Genomic DNA, 17,684 nt, shown 5'->3' with positions numbered 1-17,684 from the left:
TTGAGAACTTAAAGAACTTGTCTTTTTAGTGTAAACATGTTCAGTTATGATTTAACTATGGTTAGATGAATAACTGTCTGTTATTTTCCATGTTCTTTATGTGCCATCTAGAGTGTTTTCTACAAAATTTAAGATTACTGTGCTTTAAGTTTGTAAATCAGTCTGTGAAACGTATAGGACACTAGTGTGTTTAAAATGTACATTTTGAACTTAAGGTTGATGAGTTCCAGGTGACTACCAGTTTTTGCTGTTGAGGTGTTACAGAGTTCAATATGCTGGTAGGATTCCATGTAGAAGTTTCTGTAAATGAGAAAATGCTTATTTTGGATAGAGAAGGCTGGCATTTAAATTACACAAACTCTGGTACCTAGTACAAATAAAAGTACAGTTGATGAATTCACAGCAACTTTTATCAGGATGATAATCATGTATGTTACAGAATTTTACAAGCTGATGAGCAAATATGATGCTTTTGTAATATAGCAATATTCTTAAGATCTACCTGAATCCTATATTTCTAATCTTTTAGTCTGAAATTTATCATATTCTTTTCTTTGCAGGGTAAATTAAATGAAGTTTAGAAATTTTTTTCTGTTTGTGATGGTTCCTTTCAGAACTTCTATATTCAAGGAGGTGTACATTAGGGACAGATGAGAATTTTCTGTTAGAGGCAGTGTGTGTGTGAAAGTAAGAACACTTTTACTGTAATATGGAGTTAAATATGGAAAAAAGCTGCCTATAATTTTGGTTTGGTCGTACTTAGTATTTGAATGTAAAGCAAGTCCTCGGTAGGTCATTTTTAGTTACGTTCTATCTATAGTAAATATTTAATCGCTACTATATGCTTCAGTTAAAAATAGCATCTCTGTTTATATTTGTGTTCAATTAAATTCAGATCTGTCTCTATATAGCAATTTTCCTTAGTTTCAGAAATACAACTTGATATCTTGCTTGTAGGAAATATCTAAAATTTTGGTCTGAAGCCTACCTTGGTATTGTTTTATAATGATGAATTTATAGATTTAGTTGTCATTTTAATACTGGTGTTATTTGGATTTCTTCCAGAAAGGTTTTAAATAATACAGGATGTCATAGATGAAGAATCAAGGTCTTGAATTGTATGTAGGTATGAAGAACACAGTTACAGAAAGTACATTAAGTAAAGGGCTTGCCAGACTTTGCAGTAGCTGAAATTTCCTTAGCATTTTAAGTGCAGCTCCATTTACAGTATTCATAACTATTCAGCCTTGAGGTGACGTAGCCTATACTGCTTACTCTAGGAAGATGCAGTACTGACTTCTGAGTAAAAGCCATTAGTCTCAGCAGTGAGCTGTCTGTCCAGAAGTGATAGAGATCTAAAAAGGTTTCATTTGTGTGAATGTATGTCAGAGCAGACATATCCTCCATTTCTTTCATCCCATTGTGACAGCAAAGATGAACATGACTCTTTCAGGCAAGTGTAATTTTAGTGTTGTCTGTGTTCAGCTGTAGTTGCTGAATCTTGGCACTTAGTAAATTACTGGATTGTCTTTACACTAGCTTAAGTCAGGTGGAGGTATGAATTAATGTTCAGGATTCACTGAGTATGGCCATAAATCCCAGCTTTCCATGTTTTCTTTACAAGGCAGCTTGTGTCCAAAACCTTCAGAAAATGAAGGGTTATCTGAAAGTATGCTCTATGACAGGTCAAAAAGTGGAGTAGCCGCACTTTTAACAATGTTGTGGTCTACAGGAGTGTATTCAGAACCAAGCCACTAGCATTTGTTCCAACTTCTCAGTTTTTCATTTAAGTATGTTTCTGTGAGTTTATGGAAATGTCCCTCCCCATCCAGTAGTCATTTACTTGGGTGTTGTTAGCAACTAGCTGTTTACACTGTGCTTTTGATTTAGGTTATCTTGATTATAAACTTACATTTTAGCTGGATTAAATTTAAAATTAGTTTTACATTTTCTTGTATATGAGGGTAAATTTTAGTGCTATTATACTGTTCCGTCAGTCTCTGTAACAATGACAAAAAAAGTGAAGTCCAAAGCTATTGTCGTTATTTTCCCTAGCTGATTTCTGGGAAGGGTGTTTTGGTGACTACACAGAAATGCTTTGTGTTTGTTTTAATAGTGATTTGTGGATGTGGCCCTGAAAGATGATCTAGTGATTGTTTTTTCACACTCTTCAGTTACTGTGTACAAATGTCTGATAATGGGCTTTTTAACTTCTGATGGGCTGTAGTCTAACTTGCAGTCTAACAAACGGGCTGTATGTAACCTTGGGTGAAAAGAGCTCTAACCAAAACAAGCAGTTCATAAAATACATAGCATATTCAGAATGAGGCGAACTTTGCATATATACTCATCTGTGCTAACTAGCCTGTAGCCACCTGTACAACAAGTAGTATTTATACAACAAATAGTATTTATTTTCGTATCCTGAAAACAGAGAATTCTTTATCTGCCAGCCTATTTTTTCTCTGCTTTTTAGGAGTATACCTCAACACTACTTTAAAGATGTCCGCTAGCAAGACGTAGGGTTTCAGTGTGGCTATTTAGCTGCAATTTCTATCTACGTTTTTTTTTTTTAAGAAAAAAAATGTCTTCCTTCAAAGATAAATAGTTAAATACATTTTTTTCTCTTACGAGTTCGTAGTGCCTTAACATCCATTACTCTGTGACTTTGGTTTCTTCGGTCTGGTATTTATTTAGGAGAGATGGATATTATCTTTATTAACAGTATAGGATTTGAACTTAAAATGAAGATCATACATTTGTGGTGTAAGTGCTTGTATAAGTTAACTGACTGTCAAATTTCCACAAGCCTGGTGCTTCTAGAATATTCATTAAAAGGTTGGAGAAAACATTTCCCATGTGATTTTTACTGAATTACGATTGGAATGTATTGATGCCGCATTTGAAATCAGAAAATAGCTTACAGAATGTAGCATAAAAACTTAAGTCAAAAAGTATAAGGATAAAAAAACACAAATTATTTTGGAATATGTAGATCGTGCATAGTTAACAATGTTATCAGAGAACTTGAATCTTTGGAGAGAACTTGTTGGCTGTCCATTAGTAACTTTCTTTTTTATACTTCCGAACTGCATTCCACTATTCAATTAATACACTTGTTTCACTTAATTTTGTATTTTAATTTTCCTGCTTTAAAGGAATATGATAGATGTCATGATGTAAGCTGCTTTTTAGCAGTTAAGACAGTTTAATTCACTACATGTATGTAAGGCTGAATGGTATCTGTTGACATGTTTTAGAAAATACTTCTTGTAATTTCTTGTGTGTATGGATTTCAATCCACAAATGCTGAGAGGGGATAAATTTGCATTGTGTGTGTTGGGTAATCTGAGTGTTCATAACTTTCCAAGTGCATTTTTCTTGTAAGCTTGTCTATGTAGTCTCCAGATGCAAGTGGGGAAATGTGTGGCAGTTCTTGCCAGGAAAAATGTTTTCACATTCTCCAGGCTGAAAAAAATTATTATTTTGCTGTTGAGTGGAATGAGATTTTTTACTCGACTTTTTTCACAGAAGTGCATGCAAATGCTGTTTCTGCGTTTTGTAAGCTCCAGATAATTTTGTAGTGAGCTGAATGCGTGTCTGTAGGTCGCTTGAGGAGATTATTCTCCTAGTTCATATATACAGAACTGGAGGAGGACTGTGGTTACAATGCTTCTTAAAAGTATTGCTCAGTTTGATTTTGATGTGTTAATTCCCTCTGTAAATGGATGTGACTTGTTGGTTAAGTTTTCTTTTACTGGTGACCTTCATCTATTTCAGACTTTACCTTGGGTTTCATGTAAGTGCTACTGAAAACCAGCTCCTTTTCTTCTGGCTGGCTGTCATGACAAGGCTCTGGGGTCAGTTCCTGCAGTGACTAGAGCTGTAGCGTTTTTACAAAAAGAAGCTTTGTTGCTTAATCTTCTATTCTGCTATTCCACAGTGGCTGGCCTTGAACTATGCTCATGTGTTTATGTTCATGTCTGCTCAGGAAATGGTTTTTGAGGATGGTAGTGAACGTTTTAACTGGAATATAATTTTGGTTGCATTTGAAATATACTGTGACTTCTTGATGGCTGCAAACAAGTAAGAACAGTCAACATATCTTATCCCATAGTTCTTCTGTTTTACAGTTATGTTTTGAGAAATATGTATGTTTAGAAAAAACATCTGGCTTTAGAACTTCTATGAAGTGCTCCAAGATTCCTTGATGAAAAGGTCCTTATGCTCCCAGTACGAGGCATAGTCAGATATCTTCAAGACGGATTTGAAACAAGCACCTTCAATGATGTGGCTAAAAGCTTGAAAATTTTGATGTGTATGTCTATGTAATTTTGTTAAGAGGAGGAAAAAAATGTCCTCTTGTAGATTAAGCAAGGGTTTTCCATTTGCTGCTGCAGTAGTGAAATGGGCAGCCTTTGATTTTTTTTCTGTAGAACAGTTGTCAGTGTATGCTCTGAGCCATGCTGTGTCATGCCTTACTCCGCTATTGCTCATACATGGCATGGTTTGTTACCCAATTCCATTTAGCATCTAATTGTCTAGAAGTTTTCTGTGCTTTCTTTGTTTTAATCCTGCCTCTCATGTATAAATACATACCAAATTTGGTACAGGTCAGTTACAATGTTTTGTAGGGAAACGTTGCGTTTAAGAACACATTCTACTCTATGGTTCTTTTTAAAGGTAAATATCTGGTGAAAATTAGTAAAAGAATGCACACCACAGGTTAACAAACTCTTTACTGTAGAAATTGTTCTTTTCCTACCTCAAATTTACAGGACGGCACACAGTATAAGGATGTAATTATATAAGCTTAGTAGCTGATTCATTTACACAGTGTAAAACAAAACAAAATATTTCAGGAGGTGCAGTTTAAACAAAGAATTTTTGTGTCAATCTATACAAAGTTTAGATTGGCTGTCCGTATAGTTGAAAGACTTCACTATGAATATTAATGTAAACAAACTGTCTTGCAGCTGGCTGAAGTTTAATAATCATTGTCTTCTCAATACTGATGATTTCCTGTAATGAGAAATGGTATTTATTTTGAATTACTTGAAAAGAAATTTTGGCTACCCAAATCCTTAGTGTAAACGGTAAAACTTTCTTTAATGCGGAGAAGGTTTATTCAGTGAACAGGAATGTAAATTGCTGTTATTTTGAAGATACTAGTTCTCAGCAAATAACCAATTTGATTAGTCTTTTTTTAAATGCTTCTGAACTTTTCATAAAACAAGCCACTGAAAAGGGGGAGAGATCTGCAAGTGGAATTGCTTGCTTGTTTCAATGTGTGCCGAATATAAATCGATACAAAATTTTTCACACTGTAAATTTAACTTTTCAAAAAGAAAATTAGGGGGGAGGAATTTGTTCTACATATCTGAAAGAACTTCTGACTTGATCAATGGCAAGGTTTAAACTGTGGATTTGTGGGTTTGCATTGTGGATTCTCAAGTATTTTACGTGAGCCTGTCACAAAAATCATGTAGCAATATCTACTTTTGATGATAGAATGTCAGTGAAAATTCATTTTCTCTGCATTTCTATTCATAAATGGGAAATCTGTTATCTGAAGTGTGTTTTGGACTTAAATTCTGTTACTAGCTGTGCTTTTCACTGTAGTTTGTGCATAAATAAGTTTTGTGGTTTTACTATTCACAATGGGAACCTGAACTTTGTGTAATACAGTATTTTTAAGGTTCTTTTACGTCACATTTAAAGTCCCAACTGACAGCTCACACTTCAGTCTCTTGCTTCTGCTAGGATTTAAGACGGGACACGTCTTGTATCTTAATTTGGAAACACAGAGTTGAAAAACTTTTTACCCCAATCAGATATCCTTTAAAGGTTTGAAGGGGATTATGTGATATGAAAGTTACCTGTAGCACTAGCACTTCTTCAGATAATCTAAACTTTATGGGTGTGAAAGATGACTGTATCTTAGAGACCGTGGTTGGAAGAACAGAGCCTGTGTGGAGAACAGTTTTTCAGACCTTGGTTATGTGGTGAATTTGCTTGGGGTCTTCACATGTTTATGCATGTTTTAGGGAAATATCTATAATTAGAGTATCTTTTTGAAGCTCTTCCTATTTGCCATATTAATTTTGTGTGAATGACTACAGCTTGGCTTAAATAATTTCAGGGATGCCTTGGAATACTACTGTGAATCTTCCTAGAGTAATGTGTTTTTAATATGGTATTATCGTTTTGATGTATTTCATGGTGAAATGTCCCTGAAGGGTCATTACATTCTTATATTAGCTTTATGTTGAAGAACATGGGACAGGTGCATCTGGTAGTTTCTTTCTTTTAGAACACACAGATTGTGCTTTCAGAATGTCTTTTGAGGGTGTGGTTTGACAATATCTTCTAAAACTTGAGTCTGTTTCAAGAAATGTGGAATTAGTTCTGGCAAAGGGAAAAATCAAAAAGCTTTTTAGGATTTTAGCTTTCAGTGCTTGTCCATGCAGGAAAGAAGCTGCCCTTTTCCCCTCTTGTAATCTCTTTATGTTCATACGTTAATGCAGTTCTGATTCCTTGTTGTAACTGTAGTCTTTAGAGATTGATTAACTCTCCTCTGTGTTTTGTGTAATGGTTATAGAAGATTGGCCAGGGAGGTAGTAGGGGAGAAATGGGCCAAGCTAATCTTTTCTCTCAGCTGTGTATAAGGCCTCAGGGTCTCCTGGTTGCATCATCTCTCCTTCGTTTGTAGCCTGGCGTGGAACAGGAGGTACTTGCTCTTCAGACCAGGTTCCTCACTAATCCGTCTTTTGCTCCAGTATCTGTTACTGGTTACAGCGTGTTAAGATTGTCCTCGTCTCTCCTTTTTTCCCTTCTTGCAATTTCATGTTAGTCATATCCCTGGCTTTGTTCTGTGATGTAACACGTTGGACTCCATGATCCTTGTGAGTCCCTTCCAGCTCTGGATAATCTGTGGTTCTGGTTTTTGGGTTCAGGCGGTTGTTAGAAAGTATGATGGAACTGTTTGTTATAAATATTCTTTGTGCAGTCAAAAAACACCAAACAACAAAACATTAAAAAAGCATAAAAATAAATTGTTTTGACAATCTGCGTTACTGGGTTAAGCTCTTGTGTTTAAATATTGGACGTGTCTATTTTAAGACATGAAAAAACTCTTTTTGAATAGGCTTTAGATTAGCTTTTATTGCAAAAATCAAGTAACTGTTCCATGGAATGGTGCAATTGCATTCAGTCCAAATATTGCAGACTTACATATTTAGCTTTAGTTAGTAAATCCACTTAGCATAGAAACCAGATGATACAGTACAAAGAAACAGAAAAATAGAATGTAAAGGGCCTGTAAGTTCAATTACCTGCTGAAGACATCTATCTGTCCTCATTGAGTATTACTTGCTTAAACAAGTTTGAAATCATAAAACTGAACAGTTCATCAGTTGGCAAAAAAGCGTGTGTTTGTGTGTATATGTAATAGCAGAGCACTGAGGGGGAATGCGTGTTGATGCTTGTTTAATTAGGGTGGCTTGGCCAGCCTTATTCAGATATTCCCAAGCACTCCCTTTTAACACGGTGTGAAAAATGTACTGTACAACTACTGGCCACAGAACTAAGCCTGACAACTCGAGGCCAAGATTAATGGCTGGAATAGGGCAGGGCAGTGCCGTGCCTCAGCTGCTGCTTACAGTTTTTGCAAGCGGAGGTATCTTGTCACCGAAATAATCGTGCACGGAGGTTCTTGTTCTGGGTCTATTTCTGGAAAAAAAAAAAAAAAAAAGTGTAGTGTTCACGTGCGGATTGAGATGCTGAAAGTCAGTATTCAGGATTAAATGACTTTTAGTTTTGAAGTCATAGAAATTTAATTTTAAATGTCAGCTGAGCAAGAGTTGTGCTGTTCCTTGTGAGTGCAGTATGTTTGGAGTTGAACAGGAAAAAAAACACCATGTTTTTTTTTTCTTGCCCAAGGAAACTGACAGTTCAGTATTGTTTACAACTTAAAAGATCTTGTTACAGCTTTTGTGGTAGCTGCTCAGCCTCCATAACTGGGGAGGTCCACTAGAAATATTGGACTTGTGTGAAATTTTCTCAGCTATCTTGCAGTTACTTTACAGTTTGACATTTTTAGGAGTGTTTTATGTTGTGAAATCCTGTACAGGATCCTCTTGACCAACTTTTATGTGGAGAGGAGAAATTTAAATGAAATCTCTATAGTGTCATATTAAAGATGGAGACTGGTTTTGCCCCATATCTTGTCAAACTGGTAAAGCAAGATTCTTCCTCTTTAATTAAGTACAACTGTATTCTCCTTTTGCCATAGTGGATATGGGTGTGGGTAAGTTTTTTACTGACATGGACTCCAAAAATGGAGATGCCTAAAGCTACAACTAAGAAGTTGTCCTACTACTTACTGTATTAGTTACTAATCAAAATAGACTAGGCTAGGGGTGTAGGAATGAGGTTATTCACACTGAAACCCTTCAAATTCATTAATTTAGGGTTTAATTGAGGCATTTGTTTTCCCAGCCCTCCCCCCCCCCCCCCCCCAATTATTTCAATTATTTCTCAAATTGTTTCTGTGTTAGGTGAACTCTTCTTCTGGAAAATGAGTAGTTGGATTGATGCAGTATTGAAGAGGATTGCTGTATTACTGACCAGTCTGTACCAAGTATAACCAACCCCCCCCCCCCATGTTTAACAGCTTGCTCTTCCATGATGACCAGTGCTTTCCTGATGGATATTAAGGGGGCGGGGGATGTGGTATAGCTGTTCTCCAATTCAATATATAGTCTTTGTAATCCATCTGTAGTTTAAGTAGTTTAAAAGTCTCTGTTAAAAGTAGTGTCTACTCTGGGTTAACTGAAAATAGACTCTGTGATACATTGTACTTTGAACCAGCCACAGTTGCTGGCAATGATTTGTTGAGGCTGATGAAGTGATTAACCTGTTACCTGGAGAAAATTTGAATTCTTAATCTTTCATTGTTATCAAGGCTCTTTGCCTTACAGGAAGATGCTTAGCAAACTGCAAATTTCCACCTAAACCAAGAGTGACTGAGAGATATTTTCTGACTTGTTTAAACAATCTTTTGTTCTCTCTTCTGAATTTTACAGGCACACAACGAGGTTGGTTTAGCACTGAAGAAGATAGGATGTTGCTGTGGCTTAGTTCTGAATATTACCAGCAAACAGACTTGTAGAAATTGACTACTGTATTCACTGTGTTTTATGTAGCAGCTCTAATTAGTGGTGGAACTTGGAAGGCTCTCAGGTTAGCGTGTGTACCTTGCACTGTAAGAAACCGTATGTAATCAGTGACTGGCTGTCCAGTGGTGCACAGATAATTTTGCACTAGGCTTTGCCCTTAGTCTCATATACATAACAGTGATGGTTTGCAGAATTTAGAGAAAATTAAATGCAAGAATATAGGTGGTAATGACTTTGCAAGTTTATGCAGGCAGTAGTTAATGATTTGAGTGTAGGTGGCTCCTGTTTGCTTTTCTTCAACCTGTGCTTCAGTCTTTGTACTAGGTTTTACAAACTCAATTTCCAAACTATTCTGCAGCACGTATGAAGTTTGGGTGTTGATTAGTGTGGTGAAAGGAAAAAGTCTGATTTCTCAAGGGGTTAAAGATTCAGCCATGCTTTGGGTTGCAGTACTTCTACACTCCCATGCACCGGTAGAAAACGTCAATCAGGAATGTGTTATATCAGTGAAAGGGGACGTATAGACAGGAAAACATGGAAACTGATGTGTTTTTACCTCCCCTTTTCTGTTAATTCAGTGTTCCTTTTGCAAAGCTGCCAAAAACCATCCATCTTCATTTATGTTTTCTTACACTTTGACATGCAGCACTTCCCCAGAGTTCCTAGCAATGAAGTCCAGATTTAATGCCTTGTAGTTAAGGCTCAGTGAATACTACACATAAATGTGAGCAACTCAGTCAAGATGGTAACTGGAAACCTATTACCATGGAGATTGTTTTACTATGAACTTTTCCATTTTGATCTTGGGCATGTGTTTGGTACCTGCTGGCTGTAAGTTAGAGTTCTTTTGCACATTGCTTTCTGTCAGATGCTAGACAGTTGGTTCTGCTTTCATCTCCAAAGTGGACTGGAAGCAGTGTTTCATTCCAGAGCAGTAACATTATGCAACTGTAAACATTTTAAAACTTAATTGCATATTTAGGATTGAGCATCATTAGTGACAAAGCCCAGATAGGTCAATCCGAGAAGTAAGGTTGAAGAATACCATACCAAAAAAGAGGGTTGGAATGATAGAAGTTACTCAGCTTTAATTTAATATTTGTTTAATATTAATAATTACCCATTAGCTAGGTGCAACGCTTGTTTTAGTGTTTTCATGCAGCATTACAGATTTTGTTAGAGCGGAAAAAAAACAGGCTTTTGAGTCAAGGAAAATGTAAACTAATGAGAGGTGAAAAAAGGTGATACTAAACATTTTAAACTTTTTCCATGCCGCTACTTGGAACAGGAAAAAATTGTTAATAGCAAAGAAATCTGCACCTGTTCTAGTAGTGGGGCTTTTTTGAGTTACAAAACCTGTTATGCATTAGGAGAAATAGAAAAGGAGGCTGATATGTTAAAGTGTACTGTATGCTACACTATTCTCACTGATTGGTAGGTAGCTCTGTCAAAATCAGCCACTTTAAACGTGAAAATTGCTCTGAAACCTGTTTGATATAACCATATCTTAGTATCCCTTTAAGTAATTTCATACATTCCCTTTTATATTTTTTGTTGATTTAGAGCAAAAGAAACACTTTTTCATGGACCCGATTCTCTTAATGTTTGAAACAGCTTTTTTATTTCCAGGTTAGAAAATCTAGGTTGTTAGAAAATCCAGACTGTTTGCTTACTGGAAAGTAATTTCATTATGTGAACAGCAAAATATTTTTCTTCACATTCTAGTCTTAATTTTTGTCTTTCCTATTAGCATATGCTACAGAGATGGAGAGGTTGAAAGCAATCTTATTTATTATGCTGAATAGGCAAAGCATCGTTTATGTCGGTTGATGTTTCTTCTGGATTTCTGCTGTCAGCGCATAACTGTGTTTTCTTGGAAGGCAAGGTTTAATGATTAAAACGTGAATGTTGAAGATGTAACTCTGAGTGATTTTGAATTAAGTAATTGTGATAGCTGAAAAACCTAACCCCTTTTGAGTCAACAACTACAAGCATTTACTTGCTTCTACTAGGCACTTTCAAATTTTATTAAATACTTAAGTATCTTAAAATACTATACATGGGGACATTGGCCCCTGTTGCTACCTACAACCATTGGGTTTAAAATAAGGGGACTATTAAATATCCTGTTAAGCTTAGATATTTTGGTTTGTTCTGATTGCTTTATGACGTCTCTCATTTTCATTTACACGTCATTTGGAATAAGTGTGGATGCTGTGTAACAAATAACATGATGAAAGTTTATCTCAGATTACCTTGGTTTCTCATCCCTGATGGCCTGTATTTTTCCCCAGTTCTTCTCATCATCCTTTCAGCTTCTTGGATTTTTGAGTGGATTGTTTTGATATGCAGACCACAGAACAGAATGTTAACAGTAAAATAAAATGTGATGTAAAGATTAAACAGATAAATTCCTCTCACATATTTCTGGCAGATATGTTCCTAAAGATGCAACAGTTGCATCTTGATCCTTCTTGATTGCAAGAGGGTAATATTTTCTGGATGAATTAATAGTAGTATGTATTCAAAGGATGTTTGTTTTTATATCTTTTTATCCTTTAAGTTTTCTAGTCATCTTGTTGCTGTTAATCCATGAATCCTTATGCGCTGAGGAGCGGCATCGTGTTTTATTGCAGAAAAAAGTTGTATGTGTAAACAAATCTCAAGCAACTTTACTGTTGTCTGCAGTTATAGTAGCAAAGAGCATCCCTAGTGTGCAGCTCATGTTGTTAGACTCCTCAGAGAAATAGAATCAATCCCCAATTTTTCTCCAACTGAAATACTGTTCTTCCTGTCATGTAGTGTTTAGGGGCTTGCAGTGCACTATCTGTGAAACCTATAAACTGTGCTTGTAATAATCATGAAGAAAACCTGTTACCTGAAAGCTGTAATGTTCCTGGACCATCATCTCATAAGCAATCAAGCGTCAGGTCAGACAGCAGAATTCTACAGACTTGACAGCTAGACATCAGCTGGTGCAACCTTTGGAAGGATGTTTGTGGCCTCTAAAATACTAACGGTTGAAGGTCAGTTGATGTGGAAGAAACGCCGTTGTTTTAAAAACTTGTGGAGTTTGTGGACAAAACCCAGAAAACATATTACTGAACAATAACAAAGTTACTTTCACTGATTTTCTTTTTTTTGTTGAGTTACCATTTCTTGCAGTAGGAGTGTCATGTTTGGAATGATACAAATTCAGAAAGTTACTTTTTTGAATAAGCATTTTGGTTTAGTATAATACTTGAACTTTTGCCAGTATGTTCTAGTCAACAAGGGGTATTTAGTATATTTAGCACTCTGTTTCTTCTAGTAAATGCTCTGAAGTGCTTATTCTGAGTCCCATCCTTGTCAGTCTTCAGAGAAGGGTATTTATTATTTTGATTGCAGTTGGAAGCAGAGCACAGCTTCATTCTGAAGCTCTGTCTTCTCCTTAGGTACAGAATAAGTAATGTAGCTCTGCGGATAAGTGGAAAAGTTTTTCAGGATTTTTCTTGTTTCCTTTAATTTCTTTTGTAGATTCATTTAATGCCAAGGAGGAAATTGAGACAACTTAAACTCTTTTTTGAGATGACAAAGTTGCAAATAGTTTTCTTTTGAACTGCTCGAGGAAATCGGATCGTCTTCTGTTGAAGATGGGTATTAAAACTAGAAAAGACATGTCTTTTGGCAGCGTTAACTGAAACTACGGATATTCAAGTGTTCTTTATAAGGCACGTTATGGGACTCACAGCAAATACATTTTGTAAAAACAAACAGCAGTGGATGTATTATGCAATGCTAGAAATACGTGTCAGTCTGTTTATACAGCAGCAATATAAATTCCTGTGTGTATTGTTCTTTTGGGGTCATCTGACAGTGTGGTGGTTCATGTCATAATTATGATATATTTGTGCTATAACTTATGTTTGCACTGGAATATGCGATGGAATAGAACTGTATTATAATCATTTGAAGGGTGAGTAAACTTCCTTTGAAATACACAGCTGTTTTTGTGAAGATGGAGCTCGTACGTGTCTTAGGTAACACTTTTATTAATGCTATACAGTGATCCTAAGTTGAGGAAGGGTGACGAAGTGGTGTCTGGTAGGCCTTGCTGCTTTCTTTATCACGTACTCGACCTGAGATAGAGTCTGGAAGAACGTAGAACTTACCATTGTCAGCCTGATGTCCTTTGGAGAATTCTATAATGTCCGCAATAGTGAATTTTGATGTTGACACTTGAAGGCTTTTTGGTTTTTCAAAGGGGGGGGGGTTGGAGGGGGAAAAACAAAACCAAACAAAAACCCACACCTGGAAAATAAGCTCATATCAAGCTCTTCTGTAAATAATTTGAATCTGTTAATAGTTTCAGTAGTACTTGAAAACTGTTAATTATGAAATATGTAAAGATATGTAAGGTAGGCTTTTGAATAGCTACAACTTCAGAACCTCAACTGGGTTTACCTGCACTTACACTGGAGCAGAAGAGATGTGCTATCAGTTGCCTGGGAGCTGTGAAAACTCCCACAGAGGGGTTTATTAAAGGTACAGTAAAAACTCTGACGTTATGGTGAGTTCTGTAGGCAAGCTCATGGAGTGGATCTTTCCTTCAGTAACTGTGAAGTGTGAGGTGGACTGTTTCCTTTCTTTGTCTACCTTGCACTCAGGAATCTTTTAAATTTTGTTTTGAATGCTTAAAATTTACATTAGCTATGGAGTTGCTGAAAAGGATGTTCTAAGAAGTATATTTCCAGAGGTTTTTACTTGGAAGTAATAGGCCATTTTTTTAAGGATGCAAATGAGTCAATGTATAAAGTTGAAATATTCTGGTGAAAATTTATATGAATATTAATTAGTAAGTATGGTAAAGAAATAGGCTTTTTAGCGGTTGAAAAAATGAAGGAAAATTAAGTGGTTTTTTTCCTGCTGTTGTTTCCTAATTAACTAGGTGGACTGTACTGAATCTTTTTCAATTAACAGATTTTTCTTTAGGAAGAGGGATTATGGTGATGGATTTTGCATCTGTGCTGGTGATATTACTGTTTCTTTCATAGCAACTTTTAGACGCCTAATGCGTTAGTAATCCCAAAGGAGTTCACTGTAGGTATATGTTGTGCAACAGTATTTTTGTGTCTTTTGTCATGTGCGTGTTTTAGAATAAAGCTTACTAAATTAATCTTTTGATTAATTAGATTAAAACGTGTCTTCTGACTGCTTATTTTAGCTGCATGTTAGAATTTGCAGATGTGATAGTATAATTAGTTGAGTCCTTTTGTTTTTAAGCATGTGTTTTCTGTCACTTTGAATTTTACTGCAAAAGGGCTCCATTTTAAGTTTTTTGCTTCCTATGCAGCTGCTGTCTGTTAGGCAGTATATCTTGCAGAGCTTGGAAGACTTAGAGAAGCATCTTTTGTGCACACAGTGTATTTACATAAGATATTCTTCACAGTTTGCTGTACCTTCATCAACTTACCAGTGCAGCTGTACCAATTCACTGTTTATTAGACATGACTTGTTTTTGTCTTTTCTAGACAGTAGAGAAGACTAACTTGTGTATTAGCATTTCCGTCTTTTCTTATACAAGTGCTTCTGTTGTGTTCATCAGCCATTGAAGTGATCAACATGTATTTAATTTCTCATCCTAAGTTGCACTGATGGAAAAAGTGTTTTTTTCCCAGTTTCCTACAAAGCTGTCTTCTAAAGTATGGTCTCGTTCACATTTAGGCTTACAGCTAGTTGTTTTTAATGTGGTTCAGATTACAACTTTAATTTTGCTAGAGTAAGTATGTAGGTAAGATTATTCTCAGTAGTTACTTTTAAGTGTCTTGTATAGTTTCGTATTTCATTATATCCAGAGTATGCTCTTTGAGTTGATCCAGAGCTTAAATGCCATTTATAGTGAGTGTTTCTAGGGAGGCTGTTGCTAGAGTATGGAAATAGCTTAGGATGTAGTAGCTCTTTCAGGTACTCAAGACAATCATATCTTTCTAACAACCCCCCAAATTTAGAAATATATTCTTTACTATTGACTTATCTCAGTGTTCAAAATAGTGGAACAAGCAAACAAAAAAGCAAGCCATGCAGTAACTGCTGTGTTACCTTAACTGCTGTTTACTGATGCCTTCCCACTCTGTGATGCTTATAACGGTTTAATTTTGTTTGGTGAAAGCTTTGTTCAAATTGAAGGGGAAGTCTTTTGAAAACTCAGGGGCTCCTCATTTAGAAAAATTCTGATTCTAGTCTTCCTGGATTTCTTGCAGAACTGTAGGGAAAAGGTCTGTTCTACTTTTGTTTTGTGAGATTTGGAAGTAGGTATAAGCAAAATCCCTGTGTACTGCTAAAGTAGACAAATACAGGTAAAAGTCTGAGTCCTCCAGTGGTGAGCCTTCAAGAATGCTTTGTTACTACAAAGAAGTAACCTGAGTGTTTCGGTAAATGGCAGGGTTATGTATTGTCTCTCACAATTAAATACTGAATAAAAACATCATGTGTTGCTGACTTATATTTTTTTACTGTGCTTATTAGTGCTCTGTTTTTGCATTCCTTATAGCAGTCCTTTAAAAAAAATCTTTGAAACAACGTACCAAGTGCATTAGAAACAGTTTTTTTCCCTTTGCTTAACAGGGATACCCTTACTCAGATAATTGCGAGAGGAGACACAAGTTTTTGAAGTACTGGTCAAATGTCTTTTATCTTTACAGTTGACATTATAAAGGTTTTAAGTGTTTGAATTTAAGCCTGCTTAGCATGACTGTACAATTGTATTGGCTTTAGACATCTGAAATGAATACTTTGAAAAATTGTGTCAAGTGTTCCTATTAATCCACTCTCGCTGTGTCCCAATATTTGATGTACTTATATTTCTGTCTGGTTTATTTCAGGAATTTGCAGCGCTTACAAAAGAACTAAATGTATGCAGGGAACAGCTGCTTGAAAGGGAGGAAGAAATTGCTGAACTGAAAGCAGAAAGAAATAATACCAGGGTAAGTTCCGTGCCTTCTCTCCAGAATTACCCTTTTTGAAGTATCCAACTGTGTGGAGAAAAATACTGAATGTTGAATTTGAAAAGCTAAAAGTTTTTTCCTTGATATTTGTACATGAATCCTCCTGGAGGTGTGTTTGTTGATTAAGAAAGTTTGCAAGCTCATGTATAGCTCCAAATACTGCTGTGCAGAATCCAGAAAGGCTTGTAAGATTGCACTGCTATCTGTCACTCAGCTCTCTTCTAGTTACAATTTTGAAATCATACATTACTTGGGAGCAGAGGAGTAGAGCAGGCAGGCTGTCTGATCTAGCAGCTTACACAGCTGCCAGCAGAGCAGTTGCTGTCCAGTTTAGAGTATTTCCTGTGTGTATCCTTTCTACAAGCATTCTGCTCCTCAGATTGGTGGAGGAACTGGAAAGACCCAGTTAAGTAGAAGCCTCATTTAAAAGCTAGACCAAAAGGGAACGCACATTGTTTACTCTGATAGCACTTTTAATATGGGCAAAATGTTAAAAATGAGTCTTTATACTTGATGTAATAGTTGTCGGTTCTCAGATTTGAAGTTTAGAATACAAAATGTGGCGTTTTAGGAGGCAAAGCTTTCTGCAGCTGTTCCGAACAGGAATAAACATTGTTGTTTTTTGTTTTAGCTATTACTGGAACATTTGGAATGTCTTGTCTCCAGGCATGAGCGATCTCTGAGAATGACTGTTGTAAAGAGACAAGCTCAGTCTCCAGCAGGAGTTTCTAGTGAAGTAGAAGTTCTCAAAGCACTAAAATCTTTATTTGAACACCATAAAGCCCTTGATGAAAAGGTAATGAAATATGCTAGCTAATGTCATCTCATCCTATCCACCCTTTCTTTTCTATGGACCATAGTTGTTTGTACTGAAGTTGTAGAAGACAGGTTCTCTGAACTTTTCTCTATAATAAGATGGTGGCTGTGTTATAAGTGCGTTTGAAACTGCTCTCCTAAATTAATATTGTGCTGCAGCAAGGTGCTGGAATTTATTCCTGTATTCCATTAACTGTTCTAATGTAAACCAAGGATGGTTCAGGTGCATTGTATTTGTTGTACAAATGCATACATTTACTTATCTGTATAATATCAGGTTTTAGCCTTTTGGTGTTATGTAATATAGGAAGTGAACTAGGGAGAACAGGAAGGAAGGAATCTGCTTATGCTGTCTTATAAAAATAAGGCTGAATTAAAGGAGCTTCGCCCTTGCATTGTGCCTGATGTTGGCAGCAGGCTATGAAAGGGGTAATATAACATCTGTGAATTTTGCTACAAATTTGTAGTTTACCAAACAACTTTTGTGATCTTTATATAAAAGTCTTGCAAACTGTGTTAAGGAAAATTCTGTCCCTTCCTTGTTGTGAATAAGCAAAAGTATACACACTTTGTGGCTTTCAAAAGGATAGGCAAATTCGGGATATGTTAAGTGAATGTACAGGTCATGTTGAGATATAATTTGCTTACAACAACAAAAAAGCTAGATTTTAAGATATGCATTGTTTATCTAGAAAGTCTTTTGGAG

The 17,684-nt window shown here is 36.1% G+C and overlaps 1 protein-coding gene across 8 annotated transcripts in view; it reads left to right on the top strand.

Moving 5' to 3' along the window:
* Window positions 1–17,684, top strand: part of PPFIA1 (PTPRF interacting protein alpha 1) — a 59,149-nt gene that overhangs the window by 5,338 nt on the left and 36,127 nt on the right. For all 8 annotated transcript variants that reach the window (XM_048058739.2, XM_013194874.3, XM_048058738.2 and 5 more), the window contains exons 3-4: window positions 16,040–16,141; window positions 16,794–16,958. In XM_048058739.2, coding sequence (XP_047914696.1) covers window positions 16,040–16,141; window positions 16,794–16,958 — 267 coding nt within the window. The remainder of the gene's footprint in view (window positions 1–16,039; window positions 16,142–16,793; window positions 16,959–17,684) is intronic.

Source organism: Anser cygnoides, chromosome 5 (assembly GCF_040182565.1).
Source record: "Anser cygnoides isolate HZ-2024a breed goose chromosome 5, Taihu_goose_T2T_genome, whole genome shotgun sequence".
Classification (NCBI taxonomy): domain Eukaryota; kingdom Metazoa; phylum Chordata; class Aves; order Anseriformes; family Anatidae; genus Anser; species Anser cygnoides.
Note: the sequence above shows the minus strand (reverse complement) of the source record. Positions and strands in the feature narration are given on the sequence as shown.